Genomic DNA, 22,393 nt, shown 5'->3' with positions numbered 1-22,393 from the left:
AGTAAGGAATGAAATCTAGCTGTATCACTTTTTGACGTCCTGATTTTTTTTTTACGGAAGAACGGGGCTTTTTATAAATGAGCTTGATATTAATTTATTTAAGCAAATAGTTACAAAAAAACGGAATATGAAACCTTAAAACATAGCAATACAGTGAGTACTTGAGAACGAACTTCACATAGAGGATAAACATAAATTATAAAGACAAAAACTTGAAACAATATTTGGCTATCGATTAGGGACACTCGAAAATAGGCTTAAGATGTGTTTCTTTCTGAATGGCATGGAACTAAACAGGGCCAAATATACCTTAATGAGATATTCCATTTGGAAGTTTGGCTGTTTCTATATGTGATGAAATAAAAAAAAAACATGTTTTTTAAACTGCAGCGACACTAAAACTTAAAAAAGACAGAAATTATTCCGTATATGAAAGGGGTTGTCCCCTCCTCAACGCCCCGCTCTTAACGCTAAAGTTTGACTCTTTCTTGCAACTCTACTTTTTGTAACATGCAGCCCCTCCCCCGGGGACTGTAGAGGATTAAGTCGTCCCGAAATACATAATTAACAGGTTTTTCGACTATGCTGAACAAAATGGCTATCTCAAAATTTGATCCGGTGACTTTGGGAAAAAAGTGAACGTGGGAGGGGGCCTAAGTGCCCTCCAATCTTTTTGGTCACTTAGAAAGGGCACTAGAACTTCTAATTTCCGTTAGAATCAGACCTCTCGCGACATTCTAGGACCACTGGGTCGACACGGATCATCCCTGAAAAAAAAAAAAAAAACAAACACGCATCCGTGATCTGTCTTCTGGCAAAAAATACAAAATTTTACATTTTTGTAGATAGGAGCTTGAGACTTCTACAGTAGGGTTCTCTGATACGCTAAATCTGATGGTGTGATTTTCGTTAAGATTATATTAATATGTTAAGATTATATGACTTTTAGTGGGTGTTCCCCCCTATTTACTAAAATGAGGCAAATTTTCCCAGGCTCGTAGCTTTTGTTGGGTAAGACTAAACTTGATGAAACTTTATATATATATATACATATATATATATATATATATATATATATATATATATATATATATATATATATATATATATATATATATATATATATATATATATATATATATATATATATATATATATATATATACTAGCTGTTGCGGTGGAGCTTCGCGCCACCCCAACACCTAGTTGGTGGGGGCGCTTCACGCCCCCCCCCCCCGCGCGTAAGTCGTCACGCGCCATTGTAGTTGTGTCCCTGTGTCCCACCTGTGAATATAGATAGATATAAATATATTTTTAACTACGTAAAACTTGCGAATATACAACATTCTTGGCTGTCCCATTGTCTGTGCATATAAATAGATTGTCAGGTTTACCGACTCTTGAACATGCAACATATAATTGCCCATGGGAAAAACAATCTGTATTCAGATCTATACCTTATTATTCTAATGATTGCCCTTGAGCTTTGTTGATGGTGATTGCTAATCGAACATTCCCTGTGTCGCCGTCGTCATTTATATATCCCCCTGTGCCCCCGGCGTCCCCGTTGTTGTTGTTTCCCTGTGTCCCTGATTGCTAATCAAACATTCCTTGTGTCCCGGTCGCTTTCTCTTTGAGTGTCCCGGTCGTCATTTATATTCCCTATTGTGCCCCAGTGTCCCATCTGTAAATATAGATAGATATATATATATATATATTTTTAACTACGTAAAACTTGCGAATATACAACATTCTTGGCTGTCCCATTGTCTGTGCATATAAATAGATTTTCAGGTTTACCGACTCTTGAACACGCAACATATAATTTTCCATGGGTAAAACAATCTGTATTCAGATCTATACCTCATTATTCTAATGATTGCCCTTGAGCTTTGTTGATGGTGATTGCTAATCGAACATTCCCTGTGTCCCCGTCGTCATTTATGTATCCCCCTGTGCCCCCGGCGTCCCCGCTGTTTTTGTTTCCCTGTGTCCCGGTCGTCATTTGTGTCCCGGTGTCCCAGTCTGTAATTTCTCTTTGAGTGTCGCGGTCGTCATTTATATTCCCTGTGTCCCGATCGTCATTTGTGTTCCGGTGTCCCGGTCTGTAATTTCTCTTTGAGTGTCCCGGTGCTTTGTTGATGGTGATTGCTAATCGAACATTCCTTGTGTCCCGGTCGCTTTCTCTTTGAGTGTCCCGGTCGTCATTTATATTCCCTATCGTGCCCCAGTGTCCCACCTGTAAATATAGATAGATATATATATATATATTTTTAACTACGTAAAACTTGCGAATATACAACATTCTTGGCTGTCCCATTGTCTGTGCATATAAATAGATTTTCAGGTTTACCGACTCTTGAACACGCAACATATAATTTTCCATGGGTAAAACAATCTGTATTCAGATCTATACCTCATTATTCTAATGATTGCCCTTGAGCTTTGTTGATGGTGATTGCTAATCGAACATTCCCTGTGTCCCCGTCGTCATTTATGTATCCCCCTGTGCCCCCGGCGTCCCCGCTGTTTTTGTTTCCCTGTGTCCCGGTCGTCATTTGTGTCCCGGTGTCCCAGTCTGTAATTTCTCTTTGAGTGTCGCGGTCGTCATTTATATTCCCTGTGTCCCGGTCGTCATTTGTGTTCCGGTGTCCCGGTCTGTAATTTCTCTTTGAGTGTCCCGGTCGTCATTTGTGTCCCGGTGCTTTGTTGATGGTGATTGCTAATCGAACATTCCTTGTGTCCCGGTCGCTTTCTCTTTGAGTGTCCCGGTAGTCATTTATATTCCCTACGTCCCGGTCGTCATTTTGGTCCCGATGTCCCGGTCTTTAATTTCGTCAGTCGACAAACATGACGTCAGTTGACACACAAACATGATGTCACTCGACACACACACACACAGACAACTTATTTATATATATATATATATATATATATATATATATATATATATATATATATATATATATATATATATATATATATATCAGCATAAAAATACGATTCTTTTGATGTACTATCGGTATCAAAATTTCATTTTTTAGAGTTTCGGTTACTATTGAGCCGGGTCGCTCCTTACTACATTTCGTTACAACGAACTGTTTGACACCAAAAACTGGGCCACCATTTTTTTTTCAGTTGGCTTATCCTTACACGCCATGTTAGGCGTGGACAAGGGGGCTTCATCTAGTTGTATCTTTTTTTGACATCCTATTTTTTTTTACGGAAGAACGGGGCTTTTTATAAATGAACTTGATATTCATTTATTTAAGCAAATAATTACAAAAAACGGAATAAGAAGATTATTTAAACCAAATGGTGGATGGATTAAGATACGAGTATATTGGAAGGCGTCTACGGGGTGAGAATCAGGATGGATTCAAGGTCATGGGAATTGAAACGCACAAATAACAGTTTAAAATGGATAAATCCTTTTATTAGATAGCGAAAATAATAACAAAATCTCTGGAGATTTTAGTCACTGTGTCATGGATGACGGTCCTGCCACGGAAAGGCAGTGTGGTATTCAAAAATACATGCGAGACTTAAAAGTAGATTCGAGAATCTCGAATTGCCTTAGGCCAGTAAGAGGTAGGATATTTTCCTTTAGCCAATCTACAAAGAATCCTTCAGATAGTTTCGAGAATATAGCAGTGAAAAAAACAGGATAAACATCTTCAAAGCCAGACTTTCATTTTTATAGGAGTTAGGAAACCATGTTTCTATATTTTTAATGAACCGGTTTTAAATTTAAGTTTTTATTGTTTATGTGACTAGTTTTACCTGTTTTTATATGTTATTTTTGGACCTATTTCGTTTGACATTTGTTTTTTCCTGTTTGTTGTTTTTTTTTACCCAGAAATTCGAATTTCCAAGCTCCTTCGAGGCTTGTGATAGAAATTTTGTGATTTGTTATTAATATTTAATAATGAACTATTCATTTCGATCCACCGCTATTTTAAAAAATCTCAAACTTGTTTTCAAAATTCCACAAAAATGATTATGTAATTAACTTCAGCTCTTAAGAAAACGGTTATTGTATTTGGATCAAACTTCTCCCTTTTTTTTCAAATCACGTTTGGGTAAAGGTTTAGTTGTTAACAACCCCTCTAAAGGAAACATGTTAAATTAATAAAAGTAGTACAGTTAGATTCACGGTTTCGTGGTCTCTCAAAATATCATTAACCCTAGGATACATATAAAACTAAACGAGAATACTAAAGCACTCGTTTTCATAATATATAATAAGCAGTATGTTTCTGTTAATAAGATTATCATGTTTCCTTCCATTGTTATCCACAGTTTTAAATTACAACGTTATCCATCAATTCAATTGCCATTACTCAGGCGGAATGTGAATCTTAGGCTGAGTTTTAACCATATAGACTTTAATTGTACCTCTATCATGTGTACTGGCCTTTTTACTCATAACTCCTAAAGTCTTATTTTGTTGTCGTATGGCACTTTACGATGTCTTTATCAAGATCAATTTAAAATAATTACGTATTGTAAGCAACTAGCCTAAACTATAAGACCCAACACTAAAAGCAATAGTTCTCTATGATGTTCAAATGCCCTACTAGCACTAGAAAAAGGCACATCGGTAATACAAAGGCTAAAATATGATTTCCTAAGGGTTTCAAAATAGAGGGCTGAGAGGTCCAATTAAGATTTTTCGATCATGGTGACTTCAATGGCGTACTTTCCATACCGATCCTCCACCATTTTCAAGGTTTTTCTCGAAAATTTTCATAAAGCGGTTTTTGTAATGAACTTTTACTATTATTTTTTAATTGTGAAGTTTTGTACAGGATCACTGAACATGAATGTCAATGAACTAGAAAAGAAAATCTCTGATTTTAATGTCAGTGAAATGAAAAAGAATATATATATATATATATATATATATATATATGTGTATGTTTGTGTACATTATATATACATTCAAATCATATAAACATTCACGTGTAAATCATATATATATAAATCTGACGGGTAAAAAATCAGCAAAAAACGGCTAAACTATTTAAACAGACTCTGTTTCCAGCTATATACGCATTCAAACAATAAAATGTAAATACATCTTATTCACAAATGTGGCAAAAATCCGCCCTTGATAAACAAATCAAACAAATACAGCTATTACGATCAACGGAAGTTCCACAGCCTTAGATCTCCTTTTCAAAAACTACAAAATGTTCGACAAATTTCCGAAAATAGCGAAAGAAAAAAAAACAAAATTATTAAAATCATTTCTTAAGGCCACAAAATTTTCAAAAGCTGGATTTTCTAAAGTAACAATAAAATGACATGTTGTGTTGCAAAAAGAAGCATATGACAGAATCATTCTAAATTTGGTATAAATATAGGAAATTGCGCTGAAGACAATGTTTATGTTTAACAAAGAATGAGAAAAATCTAACAAAGAAATCGCTCAGTTTTTGTTAAATTATGAAGAAAAAACATTTTTGGTTTTTAAGTAAAGAGCAACGGAATAGAAATGGCGAATGTTACTGCAATACACTCCAGAACATTAATAGAATTATTCCTTAACAAGCCAGAGTCTCTCAGAAGAAAGTCATAAAGAAAGGGAAAAACCCCTTAGGTACTATTTTGTGAGCACTAGAGAATTTTTTAATAACCCCCCACCCAACCCCAAAAAAAAACGTAATTTGGAGCAGCGAAAACGTAATATTTCATAACATTGATTACGTCAGCACTGAAAAACAAAATCTGAAAGCTTAAAATTCACAAGACATAATAAAAACATAAAAATAAAAAAAATTAAAAATAATAAAAAACAAAATAATAAAAATTATAAAATAATAAATAATTTTTAATAAATAATAAAATAATAAATAATTTTTATTATAAAATAATAAAAAATACAAAAAAATAAAAAATATAATAAAAACAAGAAAAAAGAACATTTTACGATTTTTAACTTGCATATTTCCTCCAAAAATCAGTTTAGTATATTTTTCCCTCCGTCTAAAAAATCCAGCTTTTGGAGTCATTTGTATAAAATCCTAATTGAAATACTATTTAAGTAAAACAGGGAACTCCTTCTCGTAAGCACTTTTTTCCACCCTACACGCTGACTTTTCTTTTGATTGCCTTTTATAGATTATGTTGTCAAAATTTTCTTGGAAATCTTTGCATTCCAAGAGCATGTCTTCAAACTGCTCGTTGCTTGGCTCAGAGCCTGAGGAGGAACTTGTCGATGGGATACTCTGCAGGTCGGGTTTGACTTCTGAAACAAAATAAAACTTTTTTTTTTGACTTGATTTATTGATAAAATAAAAAACAATACATACACTTATTCCCGTACTACCAACATGCTAAAGGCTATGAATGGTCAATACGAGGATTTGAGAAATGAATCATTCAATGAGAATATCACAAAAAATTTGACAAAAATATTTTTTTCTAATATCATTAAGCAAAAAAAAACTAAACAAAAAAAAAATGTAAGCATTTCTTTCATCTACCCAATAAGATATTAATTTTTTTTTTCAGAACTAGATTTGCGAAATCAATTCTTCTATATATTAAACAAAAAAACAATTTTTTTTAAATGAAAGTAAGGAGCGACATTAAAATTTAAAACGAACAAAAATTACTCCGTATTTGAAAGGGGCTTTTCCTCCTCAACTCCCCGCTCTTTACGCTAAAATTTGACTCTTTTTCTTAACTCTACATTTTAAAACAGTAAAAACTTTAGCGTAAAGAGCGGGGCGTTGAGAAGCCCCTTTCAAATACGGAGTAATTTCTGTTCGTTTTAAATTTTAATGTCGCTCCTTACTTTCATTTAAAAAAACTTTGTTTTGAGGCTAAATGGCTTTTTCATAGTTTTAATCGGAAGATTTTGAGAAAAAAGGAGCAAGGGAGGAGGCCTAGTTGCCCTCCAATTTTTTGATTACTTAAAAAGGCAACTATAACTTATAATTTTTACGAACGTTTTCATAAGTAAAATTATACGTAATTTACGAATTAAATTACGTAGCGAACTTCTATATTCGTATGTTTTTATTGCGTATATGAGGGGGGGGGGCTCACCCCTCGTTGATACCTCGCTCTTTACATTAAAGCTTAAAGTTTGTCTCAATTCCTTAAGAATGACCCCTGGATCACAAAGGCCGTAGAATAAATAGTTGAAATTACTAAAAATACTTTAGCGTAAAGAGCGAGGTATTACGAGGAGGTAAACCCCTCATATGCGTAATAATTTATGTTCGTTTTAAGTTTAATGCTGCTTCTCACTTTCAGTAAAAAAAAAACTTTCATATTTAGTTTTTCATTGTTTTTTTAAATAATGCTAGAAAATCCTGCGCCCCGTCCATTGAAAGTCTCTTCCCCCATGAGAAGTTCCCGCATGGACAGATCCTCCCCGGTAACCCTCCCCCTCAAATATCCCCCCAAACCAAAAAAATCCCCCTGAAAACGTCTGTACACTTCCCAGTAACAATTACATGTAAACACAGGTCAAAGTTTGTAGCTTGCAGCCCCTTTCACGGGGACTACGGGGGACTAATTCGTCCCCAAAGACATGGTTACTGGGTTTTTCGACTATGGTGAATAAAATGGCTATCTCAGAATTTTGATCCGGTGACTTTGGGGAAAAATGAGCGTGGGAGGGGGCCTAGGTGCCCTCCAATTTTTTTGGTCACTTAAAAAGGGCACTAGAACTTTTCATTTCCGTTAGAATGAGCCCTTTCGCGACATTCTAGGACCACTGAGTCGATACGATTACCCCTGGAAAAAAAAAAAATAAATAAATAAACACGCATCCGTGATTTGTCTTCTGGCAAAAAATGCGAAATTCCACATTTTTGTAGATAGAGGCTTGAAACTTCTACAGTGAGGTTCTCTGATAAGCTGAATCTGATGGTGTGATTTTCGTTAAGATCGTACTACTTTTAGGGGGTGTTTCCCCCTATTTTCTAAAATGAGGCAAATTTTCTCAGGCTCGTAATTTTTGATGGGTAAGAGTAATCTTGATGAAACTTATATATTTAAAATCAGCATTAAAATGCCATTCTTTTGATGTAACTATTGGTATCAAAATTCCATTTTTTAGAGTTTCAGTTACTATTGAGCCTGGTCGCTCCTTACTACAGTTCGTTACCACGAACTGTTTGATTTGGGTAATATAAGAGCATTCCACATATGAAAGGAAATAAATCCCTTCACAAGATTATCCTATATACATTATTCACAAAAGATTAAACGGAAAAACTAGACGAGCAACTTTTATCTATTCAATAAGATATTTTTTAAGATTTTTTCGGAACGAACTTAGCGAAATTTTTCAAGGATAATCTTTGCTTCCACTTCAAATGTTTTTGACCTTATTTTGACATTTTTGGCCCCATCTTAGGAACAAAACTACGGATTCGGGGTTCCATGGTTTGGCTTTTTTCTCTTTTCTTTTTTTTTGACCTTACAAATCTAAAATACCAGTCTGAGAGAAGTGAACCAATTTGATCATTTCGTTTTACATCTGATGGATTAAGCAATATTTCAAGAATTAATTTAAATCACTGAATTTTTGCTAAAATACGACACACGACAATTAGTTGATTAAATTAACTTTTATTACAGTTATTTAAGAAAATCGTTAATCTCTAATATTGAAAAACAAATTTTGGCAGAAGTGACTTCTGGAATAAAAATTTGGTATGCGCAGGAAATATTCACGTGCCAATATTTTGAATTGTGACCACAATTGGAACGTTTTATTTGCGAAAAAACTCCGGCATTTTACTTCAAAAAATTAATTTGAATTAAATTATCAAGAATCTTTACTAGAATTACTAGAATTTATCTAATCAAGAACTACTAGCGTTTGTTTAGCATCAGCAGATTAGCATGTTTGAGGCCCACCAATGTAATGACGCTACACCAAAATAACAATAAACAATACAAACACAAGCATTAAAAGAAAGAAACAAGGACTAGAATACTGTAAAATACACTAATAACAGAAATACGCTAAACAAAAAAATAACAGAGTCAACCAGCTCAACATTAAATCATGAAATGAGAAGAAAAAATGTTAAGCAAGGGCGAGAGTACAAAAGTTTAGAAGATTCCCAAAAGCAGTTTTGAAAGATAAATAAACCTTCTGGAACGCACTCAAGTAAAAATATTGCAACAACAATATAAACTTAAGGAGAAAAGGTTTAGAAGATTCCCAAAAGTAGTTCCGAATGGAATACACTCTAATAAAGATAATACAACTAAAATAAATTGACTTATTGAGGAGAATAGCACGTTGGCCACATGTTTTCAAAAGCACCAAGACATGAAAAAAAAACTATATCATGACAGTTGGAAACTTGTTTTGAACTCCTAGCAATAAAAACCTATTTAGGGTTGGGATATCTTTGCGATGTAATTTTGTTGGGTCATTTCACTTCCGAAGTACGTGCAATAATGACAAAAATTTTTACTTTATTCTTATTAGCATAACCTTACTAAATGTTATGCTACAATTATCTTTGATTTAATCTAGGTTTAATTAGTTTTGGCTAAATTCTTTACAATTTGCATATTCCAATATCCTCAGTCTGACGTGGTCTATCATTTTTATCTTTATAACTTTATATTTTTATATTTAACTTAAGCTTAAGTATGAATTAGTTGTGGTTGGCGTTAACCCCCAAGAAAATACCCTCCCCCCACACACAGACAGTCCTCCCTCGGAAAATACCGGCGTACGCTTTTGTTTTTATTGTTTCAAAAGGGGATTGATACAATAAAATTATCCTTCCTCAGCACCAATTGGTGAAATATGGCTACTTGCTTGTAGCAAATTTCTGTTTATAAATAAATTTATACCTTTTATATGAAAATTCTCTTAACTATTACATTGTTTTGGTCTATATTCTATACAGCCTTCCTAGCCCAGTGGTTGAAGCATTAGGTGTGAAATCCTTTGGCCTTGAGGACAGAGGTTCGAGCCCTGGCGTCGCTGGTTATTTGGTTTGAAACGGAGGTCAGTCGCGTGATTTTGTAAGCTCGTCCCAAGTAGACCGAGCTCTAAATGGGCACCTTTAATAAAATTAAGGAAGCCAAACAGGAGGGGTTTGTCCAAGAATAGAGTGGCAGCCCCAACCACCCATTGCACTTCCTGGATAAAGGGCCAAGAAACAGGAATCAGCACCGACGGTAAGAAATGTGAAGTTCTGTGCCGTATTCTTTACCTTTTACCTATATTGGCAATTATTAATCAAATATTAGCCCAGTCTCGGATGTCTGATGGACACTGCTGCTTGATGAAAGACCGAAAGTACATTTACAGGCAAAAAAGTGGACACCTCCTTCTTTTTTGCAGGTAGGTTCACGCAAGACTACAAAATAAGGCACAGGGAGTGTTTCTTTTTCTTATTAAGTATATAATTATCTAAAAGAATATTTAATACCCTAACAAACATTGAACAAGATTAGGGAACTCATGTTGAAGTTCCCAAGGTTCAGAATAACGATAGAACATAACTAAATATTTCGTAATAAACAGAGCAAGTGAAGACACTCCATGTTCTCATAGAGCGTTGAAGCACAGACTAATCTAGAGCAGCATAATGTTACAGGAGAAACATATATCAAACTATTACAATTCAATTCTTAATTCAACACAAGGGTAAAATCCGGCTTGAAGCAAACAAAAATCTCTACAAAGACTAAAAGACTTTGCCTCCTTCTTTTACTGTAAAAGACTAAAACCTACTGCATCGTTGGCGCTTTACTGAAAACGAATTATATTACAAATATTGTCTTTTGTACTTTTTACAACATTGAAAATAAACATAAAAATTATAGGAAAATTAAATTTTGAACTGATTAGCTTTCAGCAATTAATATCATTATATGTCAATCATTTAGTTTAATTTTATTAGTTCTTTCCAAGACTGTTCTAACACAAATATAGCTCCACTATAAACAAGAGTTTGGATACTGCCCCCTTCCCTAACTGTAAAAGTCTAGAGCCTATTACGTCATTGGTACTTCACTGAAAACGAATTATATTACAAACATTTTCTTTTCCAAATATTGCAGCATTGAGAATGAAAATAAAATAACAGTGAAATAAAATCTTGAACTGATGATCTTTCAACAATTAATAGCATTATATATCAAACATTCAGTTCGATTTTATTTTTACTTTTCAAGACTGTTCAAGACACACATAGTTTTGAGCATTAAAATCCAAGTGTATTAATCAGTATACTAAATCAGTATATTAAAGTATAAACTCAGTATATTAAAATCCAAGGAGTAAAGAATAATAGTCGACAGTAATGTAGCAAAACAAATTGAAGTGAAGATTAATTTATTGCTAAACAAATTTTGTTTAACATTAGCTTTGTGAAGCCTTTTCGCTAGGTTTTTTTTAGACTAAACGTCAAAGACGCTTCTTAAAACTCATTTTTCTAACTGGAATAGCTAAATGCCTTAAGACCAGGAGTGTAGCTCCAGGATTTTCATTGAGGAGGGGGCAGAAGGGATCCACATCTGAAGAGTCAAAGGGGCATGGGTTATATAATATTTTTTTTCTCCAAATTATTTGGGGCAACTGCCCCCCTCTACAAAAGTTACCACTGCTTAAGACATAAGTGCCACTGAAAAAAGTACCATTAGAGTAAATACTTGACCAAAGACTTGCACATAACATAAACATAAAGAAATTTCGAATTGCTTCATCCAATTTGTGATAAGGGAAAAAGATTATAGTCCATGGTTTTGGGATGAAGATGATGTATGCGTTTCATCTTTTTAGAAAAAATATACCTTTTAATTTATTTTTTATTTTATTTATTTTTTAATTTAAATTTATCATTTATTTCTAGAAAAAATATACCTTTTAATATGATGTCCCAGGAGCAATTACTTTAAAGAAAAGACGTAATTTAAGAACAATTTTTTTCTTTTTATATAGAAATATTTTTTAACTGATTAAAAGAGTAGGCCTACGAAAGCTGAAAACGAATTTTGATTTAAAGCAAAATAGATTTTGTTTGTTTTTTTCGAAATAATGCAATACATTTTTTTAAGAGTATCTTTTTAACGTTAAAGTAATATTTCAAAATCTGTATTTTTCATCTCAGCAGAAGCATCATTCATAACGCTGATTCAGCATTCAGCAGAAGACCAAACTATGATTTGTTTTTCTACAATCTATCAGTGAAAAAATACCTTATTTAACATAAATATTGTTTTTCAAAAATCTGCTGTTACAATTTGGCAGAAACGTCATTTAAAACGCTGATTCAGCATTCACCAAAAAGTTGAAATACAAACATTATTTTCAAATTAGATTTTATAAACATTTTATGTAACGTGGCAGTTGCATTTCAAAACCTGCCTTGTCAACTCAAAAGCATCATTCAGAACGTGATTCAGCAATATTTAAAGAACAGAAATATGAATTTTGTTTTCAACTTGGCAGAAGCATCATTCAGAACACTGATTCTTTATGAAAAAATATTTTACAGAACGTGAAAGACATCATTCAGAACAGAAAGCTGTCGAGATTAGCGAGAGCTGGCTAATATCAATAAAAAAAAAACATTTCATTTAATACAAAAATTGATTTATTTAATACAAAAATTGTTCATTTAATACAAAAATTGTATTTTGAAGTCTGCTTTTTCAACTTGTCATTCAGAACATTGATTCAGTATTCATTAGAAAGCTGAAATATCAATTTTACTTGTAAGGTTTATATTAAGGTTTAAAAAATCTATTTTAGAATAAAAGTTTTTTTTATTTATTTTAAGAATTAACGACACTTCGTGACTACTAAGGTCCCTGTGTCGGCCCTGCAGTGCATTCCTGCAGCGTGATTCGATCTCTGGGTCCCGTATTACCAAGCTAAGGTCAAATCCACTGCGCCACCACAGGACTTTAGAATAAAAGTTGTATTATAAAGTCTGCCTTTTCAACTTGGCAGAAGCATCATTCAGAACGTTGATTCAGCATTCAGTAGCAATCTGGATAATTTTGTATTTAAAGTATATCCAAAAATATTTCTTATTAAACGTGGAAGTTGTTTTTCGAAATTGAATTGTTTTCGAATTTCAAAGCTGATTCAGCATTGAACAAAAAAGCTGAAATACAAATTTTGTTCTTAAAATTTATCTATAAGAAACTCATTTTTAACATGAAAGTTGTATTTTAGCACCAACTTTTTTGATTAGGCTGAAATATCCTTCAGAAACTGATTCAGCATTTAACAAAAAGCCAAAATACAAATTAAATTTTAAAAGTATTCAACAGTAATATTTGTGTTTTTTTGGGATTGCTAATTCCTTTTCTTTAGAGATTATCTTTTTTTTTAAATCACAGTTGGATGACATCCAGACCGGCAAGGAGAAGGGGGTTATTGGGTCAACCCCTAGGATCCTGAAGACTTCAAGTTTCAATCAATAGTGAATAACAATTTTCCTAGGAATATGTAATTACGAAGCTGCAATTGATCGATTTTTAAATATATGTATTTAATTTTAATTTATGACACTTATGTTATGAAACAATTTAAGAGCAGAAAAAAGGAACAAAAAACATTAATAAGCTTACCTTCTTTTTTTCCGCAAAAATAATTTAAGAGCTCATCATTAGTTTTCACATTCCACCCAGCCTAAAAACAGATAATAAATATGATAATTATTACCAGTTTTCAAAATATCTATTTCATCAAAATCAGGTGAAAACAGGCAGTAAACATTCAAAATATTAACAAAGCGATTCAACTGATAAAGATAAAAAAGGCAAATTTTTTGTTGAAAAAGAGGTTGTCAAATGAATTCACCTTCATTGCTCTCTTCAAACTCAACAGCAAAATATCCATAAAAAAAGGATCAATATGGATCACTCAAAACAAACATTAGCCTAGTGAGTATACACCAAGTATTTTTTTGGCTAAACAGCCAAAACTCCTCTTGAAACTATTTCTCAAAGTGGAGTACCTGACTGCCCTTACACACAAGGGCCACTGAAATTCAAACCCTACATATATCTATGTAAAAATGAGCTCTTTAACTGATTTTAATAAACCTGGAGATTTTTATTATTAAGAAAAAAAAAGAAAAAAAATCATCCAGCCAAATTCAAACTATAGAAGAGCAGAGTATTAAATTTATTTGTCATGAACTAATTTTATCTTAGTCTAAAAGTGGTCATGGCTGAAATTTGATGAGTTATCTCATTTTCACAAAGAGTCAGAAGCTTGGGAGTTCAGCTTTTTCCAAAGGGCTATCAGCAAAGTTTAACAAAAGGCACCAAGTAAATATCTACATAAAAGTATAAGAAAAGGGTTCAGTTTCCGACAGATCAAGAGCCGTAAACAAACATCTGTCCAGGGGTAAGTATACTGGATTTCCACAGGAGTGACAGTTTGGAAGGAGACTTAACATCAAAGTCCCAAGAAAAAGTAAATTATAAGGAAAATACAAGAACTTGGTGGACAAATTACTTAAGAACTCGAGGTGGAAGGGGTTTATTGGGCATGACTGAATACCTCCCTCCTCCCCCGTACAAGTACCTGCCCATGGACTAAAAAACTCAGATTTTAGACGAAAAGCTACCTTTTTCTTCTCTTTCAAATAACTTGCTTTTCAAATTACTCTTTCAAAGTGCAAGACTGAGAGTCACTGAAGCCTCACTTAAAGTTACTTTCCACAGCATTTTGGTAAACATTGTAAATTATACCAATTTATATATAAATTCTAGCAGCCTTGATAGCCAGCTGCTCCAATATATCTTCAAGAAATAGTTGTTGATTCATGCAACTATCAAGCATCTCTTAATATATGTTATATTCGTTTATCTTTAATGAAATAGACTTTTAAAGGTCTTAAAGTCAAGATATCTGTAGTCAGTTTTGCAAAATATCTTAAAGCAGGGTTCACATGCACCTAGCTAAACTCATTGCATTGACACATGTATTGTCAAATATTATATCTAGGAAGCTCATGTTCACACATGAAACTAAGTACTTATTTCATAGATTCTAGATTAATTAATCTAGATAGATTCTAGATTTCATAGATCATAGTCAAGCATCCAGTTCTAGAGGATATAAAATGTATCTTGGATTTAAAAATTCTGAAATTCAGGAAGCTAATTTCGTCGCTATATTTGTCATTTTTGCATAAAAGTGGTGTTTACGGGTATCTGACTAGATTTATATATAAACAAATGCGTGCCTGGATAGACATCCATGTTCAGGCATGGAATTCTAGCTGGACTTTTCTGGAGCACTTCTTAAAAGAATCTCTACAGTTGCAAAATACAAAAAATTTCACTTCTGGATTCTCACTTTTTAACCAGCAGACACTATATCCCCACTCTAGGATATCTTGTAATTAGTCAAGTAACTGAAATTAAAACTTCACTCCGAGAATCCAGAACGAGTTAAGTGAGACAAGATGGGATGTACTTTATGCTCTGAAAACAACTTGCAATAGATTTTGGTAGCAGCAACAGTGATGACAAACCCAGTGGTGGCTCTGGCCCCTTTCGCAGCTGGGGCCACATCTTAATTAGTGCCTCTTCCTTCTCTGTCTCCCAAAAACTTTCAGGCTAAATTTTAACAAAAATTTCCATTCATCTAAATCTGACTTTTCTTACTTTAACATTAGCCTCTGCGAAATTATACAGCAAACCATGCTCCTCTACTTTATTTTAATAAAAATTAAAGAATAATTATAATTGTTAGACTATTCATTTGAAACTTTGCATCCCTAAAATTTCTGTGCCCAGAGTAAGTGCCCTTTTGTCCCCCATAAAACCACCTCTGGACAGGCCCAAGATTGGATGAAACAGGCCGTGTTCCCTCCCAAAACATTGAAATTTTTCAATGTTTTGAACATATTCATATAATTCGCTCAACTTGATGAATTTGACCAACCTGAAATAAACCCATCTTACGTCTATTTCAACCTGAAAGCCATGATTTTCAATGATTTTCTTCTATTTTATTCAAAATTATCCTTTTTTTAGGCACCGCCACATTTTCATCAGTGATGCCATGTTAAATCATGGAAATAGACAAACAAAACTAGTTAGTTAAGCTTGACAATGCTGTGTGTCCATAAAATTTAAACACTAATGAACTGCTGATACTCAAAGACAAATACAACTTCAAAAGAAATCTACACCTTCTTAAGCTGTTTGGAGCCATATACTTTTAGCTTATGTTTCACACATGTTTCATTCTTATAATTAGAGTTCCACAACTACCAAAAACTGAATAATTGCATATAGAGGTCCTTTTTTATTAAAAAGGGAGAGAAATAAAACAAACACAACACATCCATGTTCTTGCCCTTGGAAAAAATACAAAATTCCACATATTTGTAAATAGAAGCTTCTAACCTCTACAGCAGGGCTATCTGATATGCTGAATTTATTAGTATGATTTTCAATAAGATTGCTTGACTTTTGGGTGTACCTCTATTTTTTTCGAAATTCAGACATAATTTCTCAGGCTTGTAAATTCTGATGAAAAACGTCAAACTTTACTGTGTCTAATATATTTGAAATCAGCATAAAAGGGCTAATTCTTTCAAAGTATTAATTGTTATCAAAATTCTTCTTTGAGAGTATTGGTTACTCTTGTGCCAAGTCACTCCTTACTTGCAGTTTGTTACAATAAACTGTTTGAAAAACTTAATTCCAGATTTCCCCAATTTTAAAGAAATACATGGTTTTGTAACTTTCCATTCAGCCAATTCTGAACAATCAGATTTCATTTTCATTGATCATGATACTCTAAGAAAAAAGCTTAAGCATTTATATTAGAGATCAAAAAAGTAAAAAGACTATAAGGAGGCAAACTTACCATGGCTGACATTTTCAGAATTGGTCTGATTGGGGGAGGCTGGTCATTATCGTCATTGTTCAATATGCACTCAATTTTCCTGCCTCGTCCCATGTTATAATAATGGATAGTAGAATCAGATGACATCTTCTACAAAACAAAAGACGATTTTGCAAATCTGCAGGAAAAGAAAGGAAAGTTCAAAAAGAAGAAGAAATAAACATCATCAGTTAGATAAGTGGAAAATGGTCCAGATTGACCCCCAGGAGAATTGACATCTATGTTGGTGTGACAAAAAAATAGGGATTCACAATCTGTAAATGAGGTACCATTAATTTTAATGCGGCTAAAATAGTGAAAATTAGAATATGAATTTAGAAAGATAATATTTTAAGAAGCTCAGTGGCTGTTACTCATAAAATGGTAAGCATAATTTACTGTCATCCACCAACAACATCTAATAACAGAAACTTTGAGTTATAGATTGCATTAATTGATGATTAATGCAGTCAACAAAACCAACAAAGCAATACACTGAATATGTATTTATTTGTGCAATAAAAATGATGAAGACCCAACAATTGGCCTTATCTACTGAAGAACACTGGCTGTTGAAAGGTGCATGTTTAAAAATATTTTATTAATTATTTGAATCAGTTTTAGTGTTGGAAGCTCTTCTTCTGAAATAGTCAACTGAGCAGTTAAATCAGTCCAGATATGATACTATGAATATGAACAGTTACAATCACATTGGAGGATGTGACAGCATTCAATACGAATTTCGCTTTTTCTATAGTTGTGCATTCTGCTCAGCCTCCAATGATCTCAAGAGCTTCCACAATTTTAGGGAGTTCTGCCACAAGCTGAATTGAGGAATCATGTCTTTCAATCCAGTGCATTTCACACATCCAGAGCAATGATAGCTGTGCTTTCATTGCTCTGGTTAAAACATAATCATGCCTTGCAGAAGCACTAAACATCAAATATTCTTTTATTACTTCAATGGACTTTCTAACACTTTGGACAGAAGAAGCTTTTTATATAGGTAGATTTAGAGGTTGAAACATGGACAACATAGGACATTCTTTGCTACCATTTGAACTTCTTTCACAGCACCACAAATGCTTTTCATTGCCCTATGTAATATGGGCAGCCAAGTTGAACTTAGTTCTGTAGTAAGCTAAAGTAGAAATTATAAGGATAACCTTGTGTATTTGCAGAAATACATTTAATTTCTATTGTACAAACTCTGCTTTCCTACAGCACACAAATCAAGAATTCATCTTATTCCTTTTAAACTTTGGGTTATTTGTGATTGGGATGAAGGGGGCATGTGCATGGCTGTGTTGGCCTCAGGTACCTTGCATGCTGCACAGAGTTGTTGCTAGCAGTAGTAGTAATATCCAGCATATTTATAATTATAATATTATCAGGCTTTTTTCTATTATTATTCACATTTTTAACTTATTTAAAATTGTTTGTTTTCCAAAATTCAGCAAAATTACTTATGCTAAATTGGATACCTCAAGTCTACACTGAGTAACGGGTTTTACAGTGTATTAATCATTGGAAAGGACACAAAAAAAACATAATATTATGGCTATACATGTGTCTATTATGCGTGGGTGGCACATTTTCAGAGTAAAGGCTATTATGTTGAAAAGGAGCATAAAATAAGGAATCCAACAATGTCATTTTTATTTTATGCTAATTTTGTATATAATGTAGAGCTATATAAGGTTGTGGGGGTGAATTGTCACAAATAGGGCTTTAACCATAGAAAAGCATACAATTTACAATCTAAACCATCTCTCTTTTGGTACAAACATGTCTCCTTCTAGAGACATGTAACTTATGTAACTTCATATTGTGCAATCTATTATGTAACTTAACCATGGATTTGTTATACCCAAGGGGAGCAGCATTCTGAGCAAGTCAAAAGTATTAATTTAGGCCTTATCTGATTGCAAAAGAATTACAATAAGTTGGGCATTAAAAGCAAATAAATTAGCCTATTCAGAAATGATTCTACAGTGTAGGTAATTTCTAAGAGAAATATGATAGCCTGTTTAATAGAAACATGATGTAGTGAGTGCCAAGTTAGTTTCTAACCTCGAGTTTTGCTTGTAATTGCAAGAGAACTATAAAGCAAAGGTGGGTATTGAAAGCAAACATATTAGCCTATTTAGAAATGATTCTAAAGTGCAGGTAATTTCTAAGAGAAACATGATAATCTGATTAATAGAAATATACTGTAGTGAGAGCCGAGTTAGTTTTTAATCTCACATTTTGCTTTATAGTTTTTCCTTCTCAAGAGTCATAACTTTCTAGTGTTACTCAAATAAAATTTGTAAAGGAAGCAATTAGTATATTTTGAGCTAAGCAGACTAATAGAAAAAAAAATATCCTATTTATTGGCAAATATGTTATAAGGGGTTATATCTGACATTAGGAGGGGGGATTTATTATAGTAGTGACCACAAAGCTGGCCTATGCTATATTTAGAAAGTGTAGATTGAAGAATTAAATAGCATCAATACATTCAAGATTCCATAGCCTAACTAACGTGGGAACAAGGTCAATATACTAATTAGTTCCTTTTTTATCCTCTTTCACTTACAATAATCAGTTCAACTGCAAACCCAACCCCCTTCCCCAGTCACTGATCATCCTATATATAGCTCAAGAAATGTATAAAAACTAATAGAAAATAGTAAAACAACAAACTCTTACAATATGCAAGATGTGTCAATTAATCAGATGATCACGTTTCCTTCTTCTTAAGTACTTTCAGAAATAAGAACATTTTAGTAAATTAATCATTCAATCACATGGAGATAAATTCCTGACTGAGAGGACAACCATTCAAATATAGCCTAGGAGCTGGCACATAATATATGAGCAGACTAGAGTAGGTTAATGGAGGAACAGGCTATATTATCAGGGTTATATATATAGGATCATAAGAGGTGGCATTTTCAAGTGAATTGATCACAAATTTTAGAAAGAGTACAAAAATGGGAGGTAAAATCCTAGTTTAGCTCCATTTTGCTGATCTTGGAAAGGGGCTAGGTCAAGAAAATGGAACTTTCAGGGGTGAGTATACTCACTAAAGTGTGTCCTGGGAAGGTAGCCTATTTCAAAGTACCTACCTTAAATCCTTCTCCCTCTAAGTGAAACCTTGCAAAATGGGTCTGTTGCTAAAATGAAGTACAAGAAACTGTTCTCAGCTTCACAACTTTGCTCAATCCCAATTTATGTTGTTTCAAAGATCTGAAAATAGATTTCCTAAATTTAGAAAACAAACATGGATATGGCTAAAAATTCTACTAGAGTAACAGGAATTTTCATTTTTCAGAGCTAAAACCAGAGAAAAGGAAACTGAAAATTAAGGCAAAATACTGTTTTGTCAAAATGTCAAGTAGGCAATTTTCTAAGATTTAGAAATCAGAAGAGAGTTAACATCAAAGCTTGGCAATACCTTCCCAAAGTATGATTTTGCCCTAGATTCATTACTGAAAGGTTCCCTCTCCTATCCTAACCCCTTTCCAGCATTGATAAACTTAAGGGGGCAGCTCTCCCTGGCTGAGTGACAGTGCTTTTCTTTTTTATTTTGTTTAGTGATTTGTATTATACAGCATTTGAAGTGCTGATTTGATTAGGTAAGCCCCCCCCTGAAACTCAGTGTATGAGCTCCCATGCATTCAAAGATAGCAAATGATAACCAATCTAGGATTTTACCACTTCTTCTGAAGAGTCATTTACAGGAAAGGTAAAATTCTAGTTAATTGACTTCTTGCTATGTTGGAAAGGGTTTAGGGTAGGAAAATGAAACTTTCAGGGATGAGCCTACAGACTAAAGTATGTCCCAGGAAGGTATTTTAAAGTACCCATCTCTACTCCTTCTCCCTCTAAAGGGCCCTGAAATTTGCCTACATGACAGGTCTATACCTTTTGAAATTTTGACAAAACAACATTTTACCTGAATTTTCAGTTACTTGTTGCTTTTTCTCTGCCTTTAGTTCTGAAAATACAATTCCTGTTATTTGAGTAGAATTTTTGGCCATATCAATGTTGTTTTTCCAAAATTCAGGAAATGTATTTGCATATCTTTAAAATCTTATAAAATTGAGCAAAGTTAAGAAGCTGAAAACAATTTTGTTGTACTTCAATTAAGCAGAAAATCTATTTTGCAAGGTTTTACTTTTATAACATACATATTTTTAAAGGTCAGGGCCCTCTAGAGGTAGAAGGAGTGAAGGTAGTTGCTTCAAAATACCTTCCCAGGAGATACTTTAGTCTGTAGATGCATCCCTGAAAGTTTCATTTTCCTAACCTAACCCCTATCCAAGATAGCAAGAAGTCAATTAACTAGAATTTTACCATAGGAAAATACCACTCTATCTAAAGTTTGGGCAAAATCAGTGAAGCTAAGCAATAGTAAATAACTAACTTAGGCCTATATGAAGCACTAAAATGGGTAAAATCCTAGTTTAGTGACTTTTAGCTATCTTGGAAAGGGGTTAGGTTACAAAAATGAAACTTTCAGGGATGGGTCTATAGGCTAAAGTATATTCCAGGAAGGTATTTTTAAGTACTCATCTCCACTCCTTCTCCCTCAAGAGGGCCCTGAAATTCACCTGAATGACAGGTCTATACCTTAATTGTCAGTTACCAGTTGCTTTTTCTCTGCCTTTAATTCTGAAACTGCAATTCCTGTTATTTCAGTAGCCTAGGATTCTGAGCCATTTGATTGTTTTTTTTTCTTCAAAATTTAGAAAATGTATTTGCATATCTTTAAAACCTTACAAATTGGGATTGAGCACATTTGTAAAGCTGAAAACAATTTTGTTGTACATCATTTAAGAAGAAGATCTATTCTGCAAGGTTTCACTTTTATAAAACACATGGTCATCAAAGGTCAGAACCATCTAGAAGGAGAGGGAGTGGAGGTAGGTACTTCAAAATACCTTCCCATGACATACTTTAGCCTGTAGACCCATCACTGAAAGTTTGTTTTCCTAACCTAACCCCTTTCCAAGATAGCCAAAAGTCACTAAACTAGAATTTTACCCTAAAATGTAGCTCTTGATAGGAAGTTTAAAACGTAGCAGTAAAGACCTCTTTATCAGTTAGGCATTGAGTGGGGTTGTAGCTGTTGTTGTTTGACACGTTCGACCAATAGACTAGGTCATATGTGTTCGTATCACTCAGTTGTTCTGTGCCTTCTATAATCACTAGCTTGCTTGGGTGTCACTTCAGTCGGTATTCACTGAACCAGAACAGTATCACTTGACTTGCTAATGGAGGGGGTTATTTGCCTGCAGCAAATGCCTGTTTAAGTAGGGTTGTTGTTGTTGTTGTTGATTCCAACGTTTTTGGAGCATGAATCAGCTCCGTCACGTACGTATCAATCTTGTCCAGACAATGTGTATGGAGAATTTTTAAGAAACGATGACTACTTTCAGATTAGTGAATCACTTAGAATCGTTATTTGCAGATTCTTTATTGGTGGCAAACCATTTTTTCCACTAGTATAGCCACCTACGTCAGACCACCCTAATTAAT

At 33.6% G+C, this 22,393-nt stretch overlaps 1 protein-coding gene across 8 annotated transcripts; it reads right to left on the bottom strand.

Annotated features, from left to right (window-relative positions):
- Positions 1 to 3,414: 3,414 nt before the first annotated feature.
- On the bottom strand, positions 3,415 to 22,182 carry LOC136039470 (uncharacterized). Of its 8 annotated transcripts, none has more exons than XM_065723241.1 (5): positions 21,899 to 22,182; positions 19,978 to 20,098; positions 16,847 to 17,003; positions 13,582 to 13,642; positions 3,415 to 6,253 (listed from the first exon to the last, which is right to left on the bottom strand). In XM_065723241.1, the coding sequence occupies exons 3-5, from the start codon at positions 16,970 to 16,972 to the stop codon at positions 6,042 to 6,044; spliced, it is 399 nt and encodes a 132-aa protein (XP_065579313.1). In that variant the 5' UTR covers positions 16,973 to 17,003; positions 19,978 to 20,098; positions 21,899 to 22,182; the 3' UTR covers positions 3,415 to 6,041. The 8 variants fall into 8 exon arrangements, with proteins under 8 accessions (XP_065579313.1, XP_065579312.1, XP_065579316.1 ...); XM_065723240.1 differs by having other exon boundaries at positions 21,947 to 22,182; XM_065723244.1 differs by having other exon boundaries at positions 16,847 to 16,975; positions 21,947 to 22,182.
- Between the last annotated feature and the right edge of the window lie 211 nt (positions 22,183 to 22,393).

The sequence above is a fragment of the Artemia franciscana genome, chromosome 19 (assembly GCF_032884065.1).
Source record: "Artemia franciscana chromosome 19, ASM3288406v1, whole genome shotgun sequence".
Taxonomy (NCBI): Eukaryota; Metazoa; Arthropoda; class Branchiopoda; order Anostraca; family Artemiidae; genus Artemia; species Artemia franciscana.
Note: the sequence above shows the minus strand (reverse complement) of the source record. Positions and strands in the feature narration are given on the sequence as shown.

Coding starts and splice junctions, on each gene's coding strand:
- LOC136039470 (XM_065723241.1), bottom strand. CDS start 16,972: ATGTCATCTGATTCTACTATCCATTATTATAACATGGGACGAGGCAGG. Junction 13,643..16,846: donor TTCTGAAAATGTCAGCCATG/GTAAGTTTGCCT, acceptor ATCTGTTTTTAG/GCTGGGTGGAATGTGAAAAC. Junction 6,254..13,581: donor TTTTTGCGGAAAAAAAGAAG/GTAAGCTTATTA, acceptor ATTTTGTTTCAG/AAGTCAAACCCGACCTGCAG.